General features: G+C 45.0%; 1 protein-coding gene across 5 annotated transcripts in view; it reads right to left on the minus strand.

Moving 5' to 3' along the window:
• Positions 1-19,422, minus strand: part of PRDM10 (PR/SET domain 10) — an 80,874-nt gene that overhangs the window by 5,357 nt on the left and 56,095 nt on the right. For all 5 annotated transcript variants that reach the window (XM_081172469.1, XM_081172467.1, XM_081172468.1 and 2 more), the window contains 7 exons: positions 15,416-15,763; positions 11,112-11,267; positions 8,874-9,053; positions 5,469-5,579; positions 3,972-4,172; positions 3,045-3,191; positions 1,616-1,765 (listed from right to left, as the gene is read on the minus strand). In XM_081172469.1, the coding sequence (XP_081028595.1) occupies positions 1,616-1,765; positions 3,045-3,191; positions 3,972-4,172; positions 5,469-5,579; positions 8,874-9,053; positions 11,112-11,267; positions 15,416-15,763 (1,293 nt within the window). The remainder of the gene's footprint in view (positions 1-1,615; positions 1,766-3,044; positions 3,192-3,971; positions 4,173-5,468; positions 5,580-8,873; positions 9,054-11,111; positions 11,268-15,415; positions 15,764-19,422) is intronic.

Consider the following 19,422-nt stretch of genomic DNA (forward strand, 5'->3'; position numbering starts at 1 on the left):
CATGGCAGGTAGCCAAAAAGAATGAAATAAAAGCCTTCCAGATGGTAATATTTAGTCTTCTTTCCCCAAAGTAGTCAGCAAGATGGGAAGGCACTACAGCGTAATGGCAGAGCACACCCTTTGCCTGCAGAAGGGCTGAGGTCCAATCCCTGGCATCTCTGGTTAGAAGAGTGTAATACTGCATAGCAGGACTGGGAAACTTCTGCTCGAGACCTTGGAGGGACGTTACCAAGCAGAGCGGACAGCGCTGGGATACATGGCCTGCTTCAGTATAACCCAGGTTGACAAGCCACTGAGTATCTCACAACCAGCCCCCAAAATTGTAGTGCCTGGGGCTGAAAATCCAAATGATGGCAAAAATAAACTAAATAACAATTTGCTGACCTTGAGAGTACTTCCTATACCAGCCACCTAAGCAGGCCACATTGCCCTGCCTAATGCTAGGGCTGCCCTTACTGTCCTCTTGTGATTCTCATGTGCTTTCTCATTCATCTGTTATGGGAACAGTGTGCAATCTTGTCTTGAGGCAGCAGCAACCACACTGCTACCATAATGTAACTAATGTCAGGCCTAATGCCTTGGACATAGTGCCTCTAGAGGCTAACATGATACGAATATATCAAGTAATAATGAGCCATCACTGGTCTAGCAGGGCAGGGTTGCTGATTAATAAACAATTTAAAAAAAAATCAAACTCTCCACTTAAAGCTAAACAAGAAATTTACCACCAACAGGAGGTAATTATCTTGATTTGTTCATGTATCTGAAAATGCTTTAAACATTTTGATTAGGTGTAGAATCTTACACCAGGGAAACAGAAAACATTTCTAGAATATTACTTGCTAAACAAAGCCTAATTAATTTTAGCCATTTAATGAGAAATAACCACAAAGGAAATGCAAGACTGCAATAAGATGGACTCAATCAATGTTCAGATTGATTCAACAACAGCACTGTTTAGCCAGTTATCAGCGGCAACTAAAATTATAGGGCTGAAAAGATTGTCTGCTCTGCATTTTCAAATCTATACATCTCATGTCTTTCGCAGCCTACCTGAAAGTCTGACAAGTAGTTATAATTTATTTCATAGTTCACTCTCCCATTAACCCTGTAAGGTGATTTCTCCCCTGCGTCCTAGTCACTGAGTTTTTGTTTTTACATTGGGACCACCTGTCAATTCCATCCCTCCAAAGCAGAGGCCAAACTTTACCACCTAACGTGCACTATGCCCAATGCTCACTGCCACCATTAATCTAATCTGATCTGTCTCCCACCCTTTTGCCAAGGAGCTTGTGCATTGGCATTTTCCTTGCATTTTCAAAAAATCTTCACTCTGTTAAGCCGAGTGAGAGCAATAGGTTCAAGTACACTTGGGGAGTTTCATGACTGAGCAAATATTTGAATCCAGATCTCCCTGGCCCAAGTCCAATACGGTATCCATTACACCCAACTAGTGGGCAATTCATGCATCTTTCCCCACCCTCTGGTGGACCTTTTTCCCCTAGTTCATCTTCAGGTGATGGTCAGCTTTCTCAAGAGTGCATCTGAGACAGAGGCACAGTAGAGGCATCCATGACACCGAGAAAGACAAAAGCAAACTAGACAGAACACTCACCGGAGCCACTTGCACAACCTGTAGTATGTGTTGAGGCTGCTGCAAGCCGGGGATGTACTGGATTCGCTGGAAATCGCCCTGCGGAGTTCTGTAGTCAGTGGTCAGTGTCTGCGACAGTTCTGTCATGGCTTGGGTCAGTAAATCTGTTGTCTGAAGAAGGGGGAGATAGGCAGAGGGATAGACAGGTGAACACTTGGCAGCCTGGTAATTATTTCATTGCACAGGACATAACTAACAGAAACCTATAACTGAATAGTTAAAAGAAAACCTTACACACAGTTTCCCTCTACCCCAATGGTGAGGCCTAGTCTATGCGGATGACAGTGTGTCACAATCAGAAGAGGTATGCTAGAAAAATGGGCCTACTCAGCAAACATCTCCAGGTGTCTTCTGCAAAAGACCCTAAGCCACATTCTGTAGGGCGTGGGTAAGGAACCTCAGGCCTGTGGGTCAAATGTGGCCCTGCAGGCCTTTGTCTAAATCAGTGGTTCCCAGCCTTTTTTGGCCATGCCCCACCTAAGCATCTCTAAAATCCTGACTCCCCCCCCCATGATATATAATTCTTATTATTCAAAAAGTGAATTCCTATTCATGTGGAGGAAGCCTAAAAGGCTATTAACTGTTAATAACTCATTCTCGAATTGCCCCCCTTAAAAATCAAATTGCCCCCCTGTGGGGGGATGCCCCACGTTGGGAACCACAGATCTAAATCCTTTACATTCTCCACAGGCCACCCCCTTAAAGTCCCAGCTTCTCGCACTCTTAAGACATTTGCTTGTCTGGATGGAAAACAGAGAAGGGTGTGTGGGTAGAAACAAGCTTACTGTACAAAGGTTCATTTTGCATCTGTTGCTCTGCCTGCTTTCGCACCTGGTCCTGCCCTCCACTAGCATGTGGCACTCAGAAGGCTGCCCAGAAAGGAATGCAAGTAAAGTTCCATCTGCAGGGCAATGGTTTCCAAATTTCCTGCTCTCAAAGGAACCACTTTTCACATTCATCAGTCTGCTAAGAAACATCTAACGTGGGAGAGCCTAATTCATACTTTGTGGGAGACTGGATTACTGTATCACACTCCACTTCAGGCAGCCTTTAGAGTTCTCAGAAAACCCAACATGGGACTTGAGCACTCCCCTGCTCCCCCTTCTTCATGCATGAGAGGAGGCTGAAAGCGTCAACTTTCATTTTTGAAGTAACTATGGTATCCCATTATGTCAGACTCAGGGAACTGTGGTTTGTTCTGACTGTGCTTAATTAAAGCAAACCAGGATGTCACACTGTGATATGATACCTTGGTTTGTTTTAACAAGTCACAAGGAACCATGGTTTGTCATTTGGTCGGAACTGGACCATAATCTTCTGGAATTTCCCAATGGTTCTATGATAGATCTACTTCTTTACATAATTTTGTTATGTACCATTAAATACTTACCACAACGGTCTCCCCAGCAGTGCTGTCAGAAGTTAATACTGCAGGGGTAGCACTGATTACAGCTGTTGTCAACGGCACATGTATCGTGTTAGTTGGAATCTGAGCAAACTCGGGGTGTTTCTTGCGAATGTGTTGCACCATCTTGGTCTGTGAGGAGGTGGAAAGTAGATAGGGACAGGATAGTTTGATGATGATGATGATAATGAATTAAATCCCTATACCACCTTCAAATCAGTACTGACCACCGAGTGGTCATTTTGCACAAGTGGCTTGGCTAGTAGCACAAAACCACAGCCTTTCATTGTTTTTTATTTATGGGATTTATAAACCCACTCTTCGCCAGATGGTACCTGGGTGGCATACAACTGAAAATGATTAGCTATTCAGCACCGTGAATAAAAAGCTATGGCACTTAGATACAAGGCCAGTCTCTATAATCTAGCCATTAAACCATTCCTGAAAAGGAACAATACGGCTGCAGCGCAACCTACTAATTGCAGGTGCATCACTGCATAGAACAGCTATGTGTGTGACAACTGGTGATATCTACTCTTCCTTAGTGCCTGGATGCACGACTTGCTCTGAAAGGATGCAAATGGGATGCCCTTAAGAGGTACCTATCTAAGGAGGGCACTTGTATAGCAAGCTAATGCCTAAACAGGATCCTTAGTAGTAAAAGCACTAGTTAGTGAGGTGAGCATTACAATCGCGATGCAAAACCAAGGAAGTATCTGATCTGTATGTCATGACCATCAGTCCCCTAGTCTAGTCCGCCGTTTAATGAATGAGGTACATTTAGGCATCTCTGATGCTTGGTAACATGTGATACGAGAATAGACATACTGCATCTATACATTAAAACCTGTTATTGCTGAAAGTATCCACAAGCAGGACGCACATTTGGATGGAGTGATAGTCCCACAGTACCTTACTGCTGTACTGCTTGGAACAGTGAGGACAGCAAACTGGCGGCGTTGCTATTGTGCCCGTCAGCTGGGTGTGTGTGCTTAGCATGGGATCTGGCTCTCCTGGGCCTGCTGGACGCAGCTTTCGGATGCTCGGAGGGAGCTCAGCACCTGGGTGGTTTTTCAGGATGTGGGCTTTGCGTTTGCTGGCGCTCTTGTAAACCTGTGAGATGAAGACTTGGACCGTGAATAAATAACGCTTTGCTGAAAGCAGGCATCTATCTCCAACCACACAATATGCAATCCTCTGTAATAAACATTCTCAGCAACTGAGTGCCGTATCAGATGCATGGTTTTCTTATATGCATACAACTCACATATGCACGTTTTGATTGTTAACTGTGTTACAGAGCTATAAAGCCCAGGGATGGAAAACCCGTGGAGGCTCTCCAGATGTTGCTGGACTACAACTCCCACCATTCCTGACCATTGGCCGTGCTGGCTGGGGCTGATGGGAGCTGAAGTCCAGCAACATCCAAGGGTCACAGGTGTCCCATCACTGAGCCTTTTGTCTGGCGTTCTGCATCACTATGCAAGATCACACATTTCTATGCCATATTAATGAATATAGAACAACTACCACATCAGCATGAAAAGGTCAGTTAGCAAGCATTTGAAATCTAGCGTTCAAGCCCTGCTCGGGGAAGTTTTTAATATTGTATTGTGTTTTGATTTGTTGCACACCGCCCAGAGTGGCTGGGGGAACCCAATCAGATGGGCAGCATATAAATTATCATAATCATCAATCTACCCTTTTACTATTTTTTCACCATCCAGATTCTAAATACAACAGTTAAATGACATATTTGATAAATCTCTAGTATGCACCAATGCAGACTTTAGTTCTAGGATCCTACACAATATTTACTGATACAAACTTTATGGAGTACCTTACAGAACAGAGCATAGGTTCGTGACTGGTATTCTGAGCTTATTTGAATCCAGTTCAGTTTTAGGAAATACTATGTTAGGTAAATATTTTCTCCTTAGTTCTCTCAGTTTTCCTGATTGTGCTCCCCTGCCTGACACTAGGTCAATCTTTCTGATTAACATGGATCGACTTTGACAAACATAGGCATTCAGTGTGAAACTATAGCTCATTCAAATCCTACAAATTCCAAGTGGGAAAATGACTTGTTGCTTGTTAAGAGTGAGACCCTTCTACACCACCTAACAGCACAATACAACAAACCTCCCAATTTGTAAAGCACTTTGGAAACTCTTCTATGGAAATGTGCTATTTAGATCCCTGGAAGTAGGCTGTGAGCTCAGACCCAAACTTCTCTTCTTCAAGTGCTTTCCATTTAATTCATTAGAGTGGCAGAAATATTTTTTGGCCCTCTCCTCAACAGGAAAAGAAATGAATCAGAAAAGGGGGAAATTGCAAGAGCTGTTGCAGATTTATACATGGAGTATGATTCCATGCCCGCACTAAGGGATAGGTGGGTTCATTTCATACCTTATCACAGTACTGACAGAAATAATCTCTGTTGGGCTTGATGATGGGCAATGTTAGCTCTGGCACCTCCTCTATTTTCATGTCTGGATGTCTCTTTGATAAATGATTCACCTAAGATGAAAAAGCAGCGGAATAAAAAATATGTTACAGCAAACAGCTAAACAGGTGGCTCCTGTGGCCGTGAGGAACAGGAATGCCTGTGCTTCAAGCCATTGAAAGGTTGAGAACAAGTGTGGCCAGAGGGTCAGACTAGACCAAGGAGTCCCAGGTTCAAAACCCCACTTGGGTCATGAAGCTCACTGTGTGACTTGGACCAAGTACCTCCCAGCTTAATCTACTGTTATAAAAATAAAATGTGTGTGTGTAGAACAATGCACATCACTGTTAAGCTTTCTGGAAGGAAGGCAGAGCAACAATGACATGAATAAATACATTTGGCTCAGTGCTACAGACCTATTCAGAAGTGCTAGATCAGTGTTTCCTAAACTTGGGTCTCCAGCTGTTTTCGGACAATTCCCATCATTCCTGACTACCTAGGGATGATGGGAGTTGTAGTCCAAAAACAGCTGAAGATCCAAGTTTGGGAACTACTGTGCCAGATCTATCTGTTGTTTAAGATGGTTAGCATTCATTTGCAGATAATATCAGCAATGAAACCAAGCTATCAAGCAGCCATTTAATAGACCTATTTCTATATCAGCAGGTTATGGAAAGGCAAACAAAATGGCACTAGAAGATATGCTATGCTGAATGATCATGTTTTATTTTTTGCAGTCTTAAATTGTAAAACTGGAAGTCCCTGGTTTAAATCTCACCTCCCTTGCGAGAAAGCCTGAAGCCAAGCAGCCCTCTCTCATCTTCAGTCCCCCTCCTGACCTTATTTCCAAGGCTCTTGTAAAGATCATTGTGATTATGCATGTGAATCACTGTTAACTCCTTGGAAGGAACTGTATAAAAGCTAAGTGTTATTATCACTAGTATGGGGACTGGAAAATGCTGAAATCCTAGTCTGATTTACTAAAGTGCCTAAGCAAGATGTCATGTGCCGCAGGGCCAACTCACACCACCAAACAGGAGCATTGTGAATAGAACTTGAGCGAATCAGTATGCTTGGCACATGCCCAAGCAGCTGTGTGATTTTTCTTCAACATGTGCTCAGCTTGTAATTCATCCTGCACTGTGCCACTGCAAAGCGTCTGAAAGCAAGTGGGTGCTGGCACAGTAAGTTGTACGAGCTGAGCTGTCAGGTGGGCACCTGCTGATGCAGCCATAGATCTGCTTCAGGCACCTACCAGAGCCACACAAGCCAGATTCACACTGCTCCAGCTTGTCCACACAGGTGTAATGTAATGTCTACACGCTGCTCAGCCATATCAAATCCACTGAGTTAGGAAGACACAAGTTCCCTGGCAGCATTTCCAAATAATTCCAAGCCGGCTAATAAGCTAAGCATGTGCTGGCAAAATTTACAGGGCCATAGAACAGTATCGGCCTGTCCAGAGAGGGCAAGCACTTTTCCTGGACTTGTGGCAGCTGCTATATTTTTCTCTGCAAACTGGGGGGGGGGCTCATATCACTCACTTGCTGCTACTACTAATAGTAGCTTTACAGACCACTGCATGCTGAATTTGCTGCCTAGTATTCATGCAAAGAGGCCCAAGATTGGACAACCACTCTGACGAATGGGGAGAGTGTAGCACCTGAATCTGGGAGACCAGATCCTACTCAGCTGAATGGATAAGTCTTTGAGCAGCCACCCACCGTTTCACAGGATAACATAGCATAGAATCACACATGCTAAACTGAGAGTACTTCCAGACGGTTGCTATTTTCAGCAAATTTAGGTTGCGCAATGAAAGGTGATCTGGTGCTATAGCGCAACAAAGCCATTTCCCCAAAAGATCAGACTTTTTGTGATAAGGGAAGTGGCAGGAAAATGCATTGGAAAGCATGGAATAAAAGCATTTGCTTCGGCACATCATCTAAGTGCCACACAAACAAATCAGAATGAATGCTTGTTAAATAGCTAGTGTTGCCTAAGGTCCCTGAAAACAAATAAAGATGGTTGCTCAATAAAAAGGTTATTTGGAAGTGCCCTGAGTTTCTTGGAGGATAGGAATGTGATAAATGATATAGACAAGACTGAAGAACTGAAAGAAGAAAAGGACTTTCTCTGACGGTACAACAGTGAGGAGTGAGTTGTCTCTGCACCAGTGTGTTCCCTGCTCTAAATTTGCATGTGTATCTTAATAAATAACACAAGCTCACAGAGAAGGTTTCTTGCCTAGTGAAACCAATTCCCAATAGGCAGAGATTGACTGGCTAAGACAGGCTTCCGCAAACTTGGCCCTCCAGATGTTTTGAGACTACAATTCTCATCATCCCTGACCACTGGTCCTGCTAGCTTGGGATCATGGGAGTTGTAGGCCAAAAACATCTAGAGGGCCAAGTTTGTGGAAGCTAAGTTTGTGGGCTAAGATTTCAAGGGAAGCTGGGGCATAGTATTACAGAATTGTAGTGTTGGAAGGGACCCTAACCATCATCTAGTCCAGGTTTCCTCAAACTCGGCCCTCCAGATGTTTTTTTGGCCTACAACTCCCATGATCCCTAACCAGCAGGACCAGTGGTCAGGGATGATGGGAGTTGTAGTCTTAAAACATCTGGAGGGCCGAGTTTGAGGAAGCCTGATCTAGTCCATTCCCCTACTATGCAGGAACATGCAGCTGTCCCATACAAGGTTCAAACCTGCACCCATGCTCTAACCCAGTGGTTTTAAACCAGTGTGCCGTGGCACCTTGGGGTGCCTTGAATGCTGGTCAGGGGTGCCATGGAAAACAATGGCCTCTGTCTCTCTTTCCTTCTCTCCCTCCTCTGATGCCCTTTCACATCTCTGCCTTCCAAAGGCTTGTGCAGCTGTTTGTTGCAGCAGCCCTGGCTACAAACTCCATAGGCAAATGGTGAGTCTGGGGCTGGCCAGGGGGTGCTGGTTGGCAGGAGCCTCGGCAGCCTCGGAGTAAGCAAGCAAGTGGGCAAGGAAGCCCAGTCCACCAGCCCTTGCTGTTGGGAATAGACATACAAGTCCCAGGCCCCCGTGGGGCAGTGTGGGGAGGCACCTCTCTTTGACGCAGGGGGTGCAGCTCAAGAGACCAGGGGTGGAAGCAGCGGATGCCCAGAGGACTCCCAAGGAGAGGGGAGAGGAGAGGAGGCTGAGGGAACACTCCCCAAGGTGTGAGAGGCTGCCAGCTCTGCAGGGAAGGGGTGACATAACTGGGCCCCTGAGCCCCACAGGGGTGGCTGAGGAAAGAATGTAGTTGGCCAAGGGAACCGTGGACTCAAAAAGGTTGAAAACCTCTGCTCTAACCAACTGAGCTATCCCTGCAGCCCTTCCAGTATCCTCACACTAACCAGCATGCCTCGCCTCCGGAACCCCATCATGCACAGGCGACACTTGAACATGAAGCTCTCGTAGTCTGTGGAGGCTATGCGGGGCTTGAATGTTTTGGAGCGGCTAATTCGGTCGGCTTTCTTTGCTTCTCTTTCCGGATTGTGCATTCTCTGCATGTGCTCCCGAAGTTTGTCCTTTCTCTGAGAGGTGAGGGGTGGAAAAGGAAAATCACAATAATCAGATGGGGGAAATACTTACACTTCCGAGTTACCTACACATTACTGGAAGACGACAGAATGCTGGGCAAATCACAGGGTCAAAAAATAAGGTCAGCAAAGCAGAGAAAGCACTTTGGCACTTGAGGGAAAGTTTTCTAATGCAGAAAATGGAAAACCTTTCCGGGAGTCACAATGAAAGAGAAAGAATTTTTCACCACTGTGGTCCTACCAGCATTTAGGCCCATTACAATAGGTCAACCTGACGCATCATGTACATTAAATTAATATTTTTCTTCCATGTTACTAGTGTGGCTGAGCACTAGTAAGTGCAAACTGAGATTCTTACTGTTATTACACAGCTCTATCAAGGTATCCCCTTCATGGATCACTGCCTTGTCGTGGCGAAGGGGCTTGAATAACTCCAAGAAGCTATGAGTTATGCTGTGCAGGGCCACCCAAGACGTACAGGTCATAGCCAAGAGTTTAGACTAAATGTGATCCACCTCGAGAAGGAACTGGCAAACCACTCCAGTATTTTGCCAAGAAAACTCCATGGACATAAAAAAGGAGAAGCTTTGAGAAGTACCGGATGTCTCGCTCTATAGGATGCACTTTTTCCCCTCCAAAAATGAAGGGGAAATGTGTGTGCGTCCTAAGGAGCGAATGCAGGCTTCAGGCAGCTATCCGCAAGCCTTCGGAGTGTGGCGGGAGTTCCCGCCGGGCTCAGAAGGCTTGCGGATAGCAGCCTGAAGCCTGGGGAGCGCAGCACCAACTCCCGCTGCGCACCCCAGGTTTCAGGCAGCTATCCGCAAGCCTTCGGAGCCCAGCGGGAGTTCCCGCCAGGCTCAGAAGGTTTGCAGATAGCAGCAAGCTCCGGGAGCGAAGGCGAGGTTATGTGCAACCTCGCCACCGCTCCCGGACCCATTCTGGGGACTGGGGTCGGGGGAAGCTTGGGCTTCCCCCGCCCCTACCCCGTGGCTAAAAACGAAGCCAAGACAGCCCCAAAGAGCAAAGAAGCCAAGACAGCGAGCGGGATCCATCCCACTCGCTGTCTTGGCTTCTGCCAAAGCCGCGCACAGCCTCTCCCGGCTGGAGAGGTTGCGCGCGGCTAAAGAGGAAGCCAAGACAGCCAGCGGGATGGATCCCGCTCGCTGTCTTGGCTTCTTTGCTCTTTGGGGCTGGGGGGGGGAATAATTCCCCCCCCCTTTATTCCCCCCCTAAAAACTAGGTGCGCCCTATGGTCCGGTGCACCCTATGGAGCGAAAAATACGGTAAATGAGAGTTTCCAAGGCATGCTCTGGTTCATGGGGTCACAGAGAGTTGAACACAACTAAGATGACTAAACAAATCAAGGTATAGGGTGCTTTGCAGAGTGCTACAAGCTGAAAAGACACATTCCAGGCCCAAGGAATTTACAATTTAATGTTGATAACAAATGGACACATTCCAGATTTCAGTTCACTGCCAGCAGGCCTAATTTCACACCAGAAAATCTCATCCTGGGTTGTAAATAGCCACTTACCCAGTCACTTCTGGCATTTAAGAAAAACCTCCAGGTTACCGGGCAGAAAAGATTTACAAACCTAGGTTCTTTTTCTTCCCTAGCATAGGCACGCGATGGCACGAGAGCATGTAAAAAAATTGTGTGGTGTAGTGATTGCTACAGATTTGTTTGGAAGGCTGGTCTGATCTCATAAGCAGAAATTGTAACAGAAACATTACGTGGACTTGTGTACTATGCTGGAATAGAAAGGAAGGCATTTGTGACTCATTAGTTTGCAATATATTTCTAATGTGACTTTTCATGAGGAGCCACTTGCTCACAAGTTGCTGAGGTAAAGCACTACCCACATGCTTGCATATGTGCACATTGCAAAAAAATGTTCACAGTGTGGGTTGGTGTGTGCCAAATTCAGCATGACTCTGTGTGCTGGCAGATTATGTCCGTTTGTGAAAAATCAGTTCTGGCGAGGAGAGAGAGAAAGCTGTCGCTCTGTCCCTGCCTGTAACAGCACATGCCAAACCTGTTGACCACATTACCTTGAACTGCTTGCCACACGTAGAGCACAGGAAGTCTTTGCGGTCCGAGTGCCGCAGCATGTGGAGCCGCAACTTGTCAGGGCGGCAGAAAGCCTTGTCGCATTCGGTACACTGGTAAATCTTTTCTGAATGGAAGCTGCGTACATGTTTCTTCACCTGCGAGAGATTATCAATGGGGAAAACCAAAACGTTATCCCTCAAACATAACAGCACATGGACCAACAGGCAATTCCACTTAGTGGCACTAGTGGGAGACACTAGTGCTGTTATTGCTCAAGTGTCTTCCTTTGCTGAGTAACCATCTGCACATAGTACTGTAAAAGAAACCTTGAACCATTCAAGAAAACACAACACTGATTTCTTTGCAATGCAGTTCTAAAGAATTCTAAGCATCCAAGAGACAAAGAAGGACAACTGTGAAGAGCTCTTTGGCCTTTTCTGGCAAAACACCGTATCTTTAAGTGGCAGGGTAGGGGTTGCTCACAGCACCCACGGGGAAGGGAAAGGAGCAATGTGAATGAATATTCACCTGTTTATTTGGGAAACAATGTGACCTTGCTCAGAATAGTTTTTGACAGCATCCAAAGTGTTGTGTCTACTACTGTAAGCAGAACACCGTCCAATAAAAGGAAAGCATTTTACCAAAGCAGCATCTTGGAATTATCATAATTAACAGAACAAGAATACCCAAATATGGTCCCCAGATGAACTTTATCTAGCTGCCAGTAGCCCCACCACATTTTAATCAAGATGTGTGTGTAAAAAAGGTGCTCAAACTTTCATTTATTATGAAAACAACTGAGATACTGTGTACTTCATACAACTAGTATACTGCAACTTATTCTTTGCACATTGTTGGAAAGGCACAGAGCAAATCAAATCCCCCAGGGGCTCTCTTCACAAGCATATTTGCTCCTCAATCCCATCCCCACTGATGACCTCATACCATCTCAATGCACAAGTTCTCTTCCTATTAAGTCCTGTTTGCTAGGTGATGCCATTTTTAAAAACAGTAAGTCTGCAGGCAAGACCTGTTTTATTTTAAACTTAGTTAGTGATTTTAGGTGGTTTATGATTATTATAAGTAGTAGTAATAGTATACAATTTGATCATCTGTTAGTGGCATGGATTATTCTGGCCCACAGAGTAGTGGATAATACTGTGGCCTTAGGAAGAGAGGAACTGGCAATTGGCAGATGCTGCTATCTAGGATATATCCAGTTAATCTGGGCCACTGATGAGCATGAAAAATGCTGGCTGTGGATAGCTACATTACTGGCCAAAAGACTGAATTTTGAAACTTTGGGGAAATGATCCTCTATCGCACTTTCATCAGTAATTATTGGGATTGATGACACTGTGTGACTGAGTTGTCTTTTTAAAAAGATACAATGATTAGGGAACTATAATCGGATCCAGAGATCTATCAAGAGTTTATGATTCAGAGAATGAACAAAACGAGTGATGAGCTATTTGAGAGAAATGGGAAGTAGAAAGAATATTTATTTTGTTTGATGACAGAAGTAATTGTGTCTGTGATCTCTGGTCAATGAAATAAAATAATTTGAATGTGTTCATTTGCTCCCCTTCCTGTCACTTGCAAGAGGTCTTGATCTGAACGGCTGGCCATGATGACTGATGTCATGGACCGGCTGAATCGCTTCTCGGCCTTTTGGCTAAGATCAAGTGATGTCATGGACCGGCTGGATGCAGGGGGGGGGAGGCACCAGTTGGAACCCCCTGGGGAAGCAGGCTCAGAGCCAGGTGGTAGGGTGACGATGAGTAGTGAGAGGGAGAAGAGGGAGCAGACTGGGAGGAGGTGTCGGAAGCTGAAGAGGCAACAGGGTTTAGTGAGCAGGAAGAGGTTTTGGCAGAGAGCAGTCCAGAATCAGAGGCAGGAGCGGAAGCTGGAGAGGAAGGGGGCCAAGAGGCAGAGAAGAGGCAGGCTGGTGAGGAAGCCAGGCTGTCTCCCCCTCCTGCTGCGACCAGCTCCTCTCCCCCCTGGTCTCCCAGAACTCACAGAGAAATGAAGCGGGTGGAGCAATGAGAGGCAAGACAGTGAAGCCTTAGACTGCTGGGGAAGGAACTGGGGAGCAGTGGGAAGGTGAGAACCTTCAGTCCTTGCAGCTCTTTCATTGGGGCAAGACCTACTGGGAAGAGTTGCTGTGACCACTGTTTTGTCAAGTGCTTTATTGTCTTATTGCTGCCCAACGCCTGAGTCCAGTTCCTCACTGATAGCTGTCCTCTGCCTCCACAGTTGGGAGGAAGCAATGCTTTGGAATGCCAGTTTGCTGGAAACCACAGAAGGAGAGAGTGCTCTTGTGCGAGTTTCCCACAGGCATCTGAGCCAGACTAGAGGAGCCGTTGGCCTGATCCAGGAGAGCTCTTCTTATGTTCTTAACTACACAAATCAAGAGTGGCATTCATTCATTTTGAGTACTTTCCAGAATCAAGAAATGGCTTACCTGTGTACTCTCCTCTTACTTTCTTTGCCAGACAATGGCCCAGACATTGGAAATATGCCTGAGATACCATATATACTCCAGAGCCTTGGGCTGTGGGGAACAGAGGCTGACCTTGCCTTTGCCAATGCACATTCTGCCCCAAGGAACTTCCCTGCCCCTCCCCCTGGACGCTCAGGTGCAAGATTATCACATTCATCCAGGGTCCTCTCAAGTGAATGCAATAAGCAAACAACTACATAACAGGGCTGTGATTGAGAATTGTATCCAGCTCTGTTCAGCGTTTGGGGGGTAGAGAAGTCTCCCCCACACCTCTCTCCCCCCAAAAAGTACTAAGTGGTACCATGAAAGAATCCTGCCTTTGTTTCATCCGAGTCGCAACAGGATCTCTGATAAAACCATCCAGTGAAACCTCAACATCTGAGCACTAAAGATAAAACAGATCCTACTTTTTTCCCCAGCGCTAATGACACCACAGAGGGATTTTGTTACTTTATCTTTTCAAAGCAAGCACTTAGGGAGTTGAAAAGTAATAGCCACTTCACAGATAAAACATATTTAATTATGCACACAAAACTGCACGGAATGGGGTAGTAAAAAATTCCAAAACAGAAACAAGAAATGTAGCGGCTCGGATCATATATTTATAGCGCTGTAGCACCATAAACATTCCCACAGCAAACCAGTAACATGTGGAGGATGTGTAGGCATGTCTTGAAAATTAGCTGATCGTTAACCAGTTTCTTAGGCCAAAAGAGTCTGAAGATGCTGGCTGTTTTGAATCCAAGGCTCTCTCTAGCTTCAATACCAAAGAAGCGGTTGCCTCGTTGTGGGGGAGGCTGGCTTAGACTAGCCACCATTTGGGTGGGGAGCAGATTCCTGGTCCTTGGATCAGTGGGCCTCCAAAGAGGAACCCTCTTCCTTCAATGATGGCACAACGACAGGAGCTGAAGGCTCAGCCTTCAACACAGCTGAAGCCAGACCTGTCTTGGAATATGTCTTAAACCTTTTTGAGATCTTAGACTGGACCTGTCAAACACCTGAAGGGCCTTCTCCAACAATGAGGCTCAGTTTCTTCTGTGCCCACTTTGTAAACATCTGGCAGCGATGGCAAGTGTCTACTTGTGACAACCAGCATGGTGTAATGGTTAGAGTGTCAGACTATGGACCTGGAAGACCAGGGTTCGAAACCCCCCTTGGCCACGAAGCTCACTGCAGGACCTTGGGCAGGTCACTCTCTCCAGGATCAAATTTTAATTTGCAAGGTGGAGTGAAGGGCACAGTTTGTCTGTTTTTGAAGCTATTTTGTTTCTAAAGTGCTACTGTAATGAAGAATAAAATAAAAGTATCAGAATCAGAGAACTGCAGAGGTGGAAGGGAGCCCAAAGGTCATCTAGTCCAACTCCCTGAGGTACAGGAATTAAAGACCTCCTTTCCAGAAACAAAGGATAGCTTCTGTCTGTTAAATTGTGTTTTCGCATTTTTGTAAATATCCCTAAATGCATTCAATTTATTATTCAATTAATTGCTATGAAGGCAGATGATTAATCAGTTAAAATGTTGTGACTGGTTTCTAGCCCTTGTTTTAATTAATAAGTCAAGTTGTCAAACCCTAGCACTGAAAGCGGAGTAAACTCTCAAAATGCATTTCGTAAATGACTGTGCGCACATTTTTTCCTACACAGAAATTACTGTGCAAAGGAAAGGTCTCAATTAATCTTGCAGCTTGGGACTCCTTACGAACTCTCAGTTGTGAGAAAACAAAACAACAAAGAGGCTCAGCTAAGAACAAAGCTGGCAAAAGCTTTAGAAGTCAGTGCTTTTGATTCACCTACTACTCACCTGGATAAAATCTGGAAAGCGCTTTTTACAGGTAGGGCAGGTGAAACAACCATCGTTAACGTGGATCGCCACGTGATCTTTCAACAGATCCAAGCGGTCAAAGGACTCGGGGCAGAAAATGCAAGAATAGGTCTTCTGGTCCAAGTGGAACTTCATGTGACTCTCCAGGGCACTGGTATTAATGAAGCCTTTGTTGCAGATGTCACAGGTCAGAGGACAATTTCCTTCCCGCCCGTGGAACCGTAAGTGCTGATCTAACTTTTCCTTATCACGGAACGCCTTCCCACAGTGCAAGCATTTGAAGGGACGGAATGACTTTCGGATGAACAAGTGCTGGAGAGCTGCGTTCTGAAAAGATACATTAAAAAAACAAGCCGTGTCAACTAGCTAAGATTCTAGCTAGCTGTGTTTCCATAAAAAGCACCTAGGACCTATCTGCAGTCTGCACACGGAGAAACAGAAAGAGAGGTAAATGGATTTGCCTAAGGACACAACTGTGAGTCGGCAGCAGAGCCTAGGAAGACACAGGGCTTTAGTGCTTGAATTATGACTTCCCATCATTTGCACCAAGACACATTTTGACAGATTCTTGCCCTGATCTAGCAGTTTGTGGCACCACACATAGATCACTGGGTTGCTGCCCAAAGCGACTCTCCTGTGTCAGGTTCCCCCTCCTATTTCTGTTAAGGAAACACATGACATCATCATGTTAAGCGTTTCCTCCTCACCTAGCAAACCCCCTGCTTGCAAGCAAGAATGTGAAACAGGGTAAGGGAAACCCCAGATGCGTGAAGACATCACATCAGAGGAACACTTTATGCCAGGTCAGATTAATTTGTCCATCTAGCCCAATAGCTTCTGCTCTGACTGACAGTGACACTCAGGGATCTCAATCAAAAGAAAGAAAGGGAACCCCCCAGGTGTTTGAAATGCAATTTATTCCGGGCCCATTGCATTATGGAAGAAATCCTTCCATGGCAGAAAAACAACTGGCAGTAATTCTCAGCAAATGCATGGTGACTCCTATTCCCTGCGAGCTGCCAGGGACTGAATCTGTGACCTTCTATGAGCATTGCTACCACTTGAGCTATAGTCTCCTTAACTACAGATTAACAGGAGGGGAGAGGCTCTCCAACTACCACAAGTTGGCCTAGCACAGAGATGGGGAAACTGTGGCTCTTCTGATACTTCTGAGTTCCATCAGCCCTCGTCCACATGGCTAATAATAAAATAATAAAAATAAAAACCGGGCTCAGGACGGCTAGCAGCAAATATAAAGCACTGATTAAAATGCGACTTAAAACAGCATAAAATACAACATAAAATGCAGCACCAATATCAATAAAATTCAAAAATCCAGGAGTCTTTTTTTTTGGGGGGGGGAGCCCAGTCAGTAGACATCAAATGATCACCAGGGGTAACAGGCCAAGTTGGTCCTACTAGGGCCAGCAAGGAGACCAGGGAAGAATTTAAACATGGGGTCCCAGAAAGGGTTTCTTCATAGAAGAGGAAAGGGAATAGAGGATTAAAGGTAAAGGTAAAGGGACCCCTGACCATTAGGTCCAGTCGTGGCTGACTCTGGGGTTGTGGCACTCATCTTGCTTTATTGGCCAAGGGAGCCAGCGTACAGCTTCCGGGTCATGTGGCCAGCATGACTAAGCTGCTTCTGGTGAACCAGAGAAGTGCACAGAAACGCTGTTTACCTTCCCGCCGGAGCGGTACCTATTTGTCTACTTGCACTTTGACATGCTTTCAAACTGCTAGGTTGGCAGGAGCAGGGACCGAGCAACGGGAGCTCACCCCGTCACGGGGATTCGAACCGCTGACCTTCTGATCGACAAGTCCTAGGCTCTGTGGTTTAACCCACAGTGCCACCCGCATCCCTAATAGAGGATTAGGCTAATTCAAATTGAAAGCCAGGCAGAATAGCTCTGTCTTACAGGCCCTGCGGAAGGAAATCAAGTCCTACAGGGCCCTAGTCTCGTGGCACAGAGCATTCCACCAGGTTGGAGCCGTCACTGAAAAAGCCCTGGCCCTGGTGGAGGATAGACTGGCTTCCTTAGGGCCCTTTCAGCTATTATTATTCATAATACCTTTCAGCTATTATTATTCATGGACCTTAGGGTCCTCTGCGGGACATACCAGAAGAGGCAGTCCCGTTAAGTACAAGGGTCCTAGTGATCACGGCTGGTAGGAGTTGTAGGACAACGACAGCTTCTGGTCCAAGAATTGCAAGAGGCAAGCAAGTTACTCATCCTTTTTGCCAGGCAATGAAAACAATGCTTCAGCTAACTGTTACGAAGGTTTCACAGGACTCCAGCTGAATCTAACAAAGGATTCTGTTGAGAATTAAATGCATGCCACAGTGCTTTCCCCCCCCCCCGGGGGGTAATCAAGGATACGCAGTACCGGAACCTCTTTTTTTGTTGTTAAAAAGTGTGGCACTTATTGTAACAACTTAATGGTGAGTACTGGTACCTATTTTTCTAGGGGGGAAAGCACTGGTCTCCCAGATTATTCAAAATCTGAGGCATCCAATAGATTAGGCACTAGAGCTGCAGCTCCTTAGATGCTAACTTGAATGCTCTGGGACTGCTTCTTTCCTTCTCAATGTTTTGTATAGCTGAGCAAAAAGAAAAATTCAGTTTTCATTCTGTTAATTAGACGTACATTAGAGAACCCATCATTTTCTTTTAAGTATGACTCATGATCTCTGGAAACCAAATGAATCTTAACAATGATAGTGTGAGGCAAAATATTAACCACAAACAAAACATTACTTATTCAGACTTGGGAAAACACAGGCTAATCAAACTTAGTCACAGAGAACAAAATGTGTTTAGTAGTAGAGAAACTAACGATAATTGGCTGTCATTAATACATGTGACAAAAACTCATTTAAGTAATTATGGAGTTTTTTGTCTGTAGCTTTCTCCTTTCTTGGAGCCATTTTGTCCCTTTTGTTTCTCTTTAAATACAATTACAAATACATGCTATACTTAATCTGTATGCAGGTTCATTATAACAATAAAGGGACATTTTACTGTACCAAGCCTGGAATCACAATTAAAAAAGGGCAACAGGTAAAATTAATGCCTCCAGTATAATATTCAGGGTTGATTTAGAGTCACTAAACTCAAGGGGAATTTTTGCATGAACTTAATGGGATATAGATTGAACTGAGCCACAATAGTCTTCTTCCCACCCTGTGTGTAATTTTGAGGGTTACATGCATGATTTCACATCACAAATGAGTTAATCTAGAACAACTAACCTCTACTTTATCTATGCTCACAAACAACACTGCAGATTTGGACTTAACCATTTATCCACACTGGGGAGAAATGCATCTTGTTTTCTGCTAGTGCAAGATCTTAATTATGCACTCTTCAGTAAAGATAGATGTAACATTAGGATAGTCAACGTTAATTCTTCTAAAGTCTTTCGGTTACCATGGCTCCTATTCAGTCTCAAAACTGAAACAACCAACCAAAAGGTAAATTGGAACCTTGCTGCTAAGGTGTTAGCTTTGTTGCTGCAATAAAAGCCTCAGTGCTCTTTTAATAAAATAATATTCAGATGTTTACTACATGGTGGAAAACAGAAATGCACTCCATCCACTGCAAAAGATTGTGGGTTTGTTTTTTTTAGATGGAAGAAGAAAACAAGCCACTTTCTATATCACAGGGCAATTCTGTGTGGGCAAGCACACAACCTTGCAAGTTTTTTGTTTGTTTAATTGAGAGGCACATGTGTCTGTCTTTTGCATTCCAAAGATTATCAGAATAATTTCAAGAATGGTTGACTTTTCTGAGATGCAGGAAGCGAAAGGGAGAGAAGGGTATTTGTGATGTCACGGGTGCTAACCAATAGGCACCCACCACAATTAGCATTTGTTTCCCTAAAACAAAGTAAATGACTTCCACTTGATTCAACCTTGCCTATACCCAAAGCGCGTAGAACCACTTCATTATTTCTTCACAGCTCTGTCTAGGACAAATAATAAT

Source organism: Podarcis bocagei (assembly GCF_964188305.1).
Source record: "Podarcis bocagei genome assembly, chromosome: 15".
NCBI lineage: Eukaryota > Metazoa > Chordata > Lepidosauria > Squamata > Lacertidae > Podarcis > Podarcis bocagei.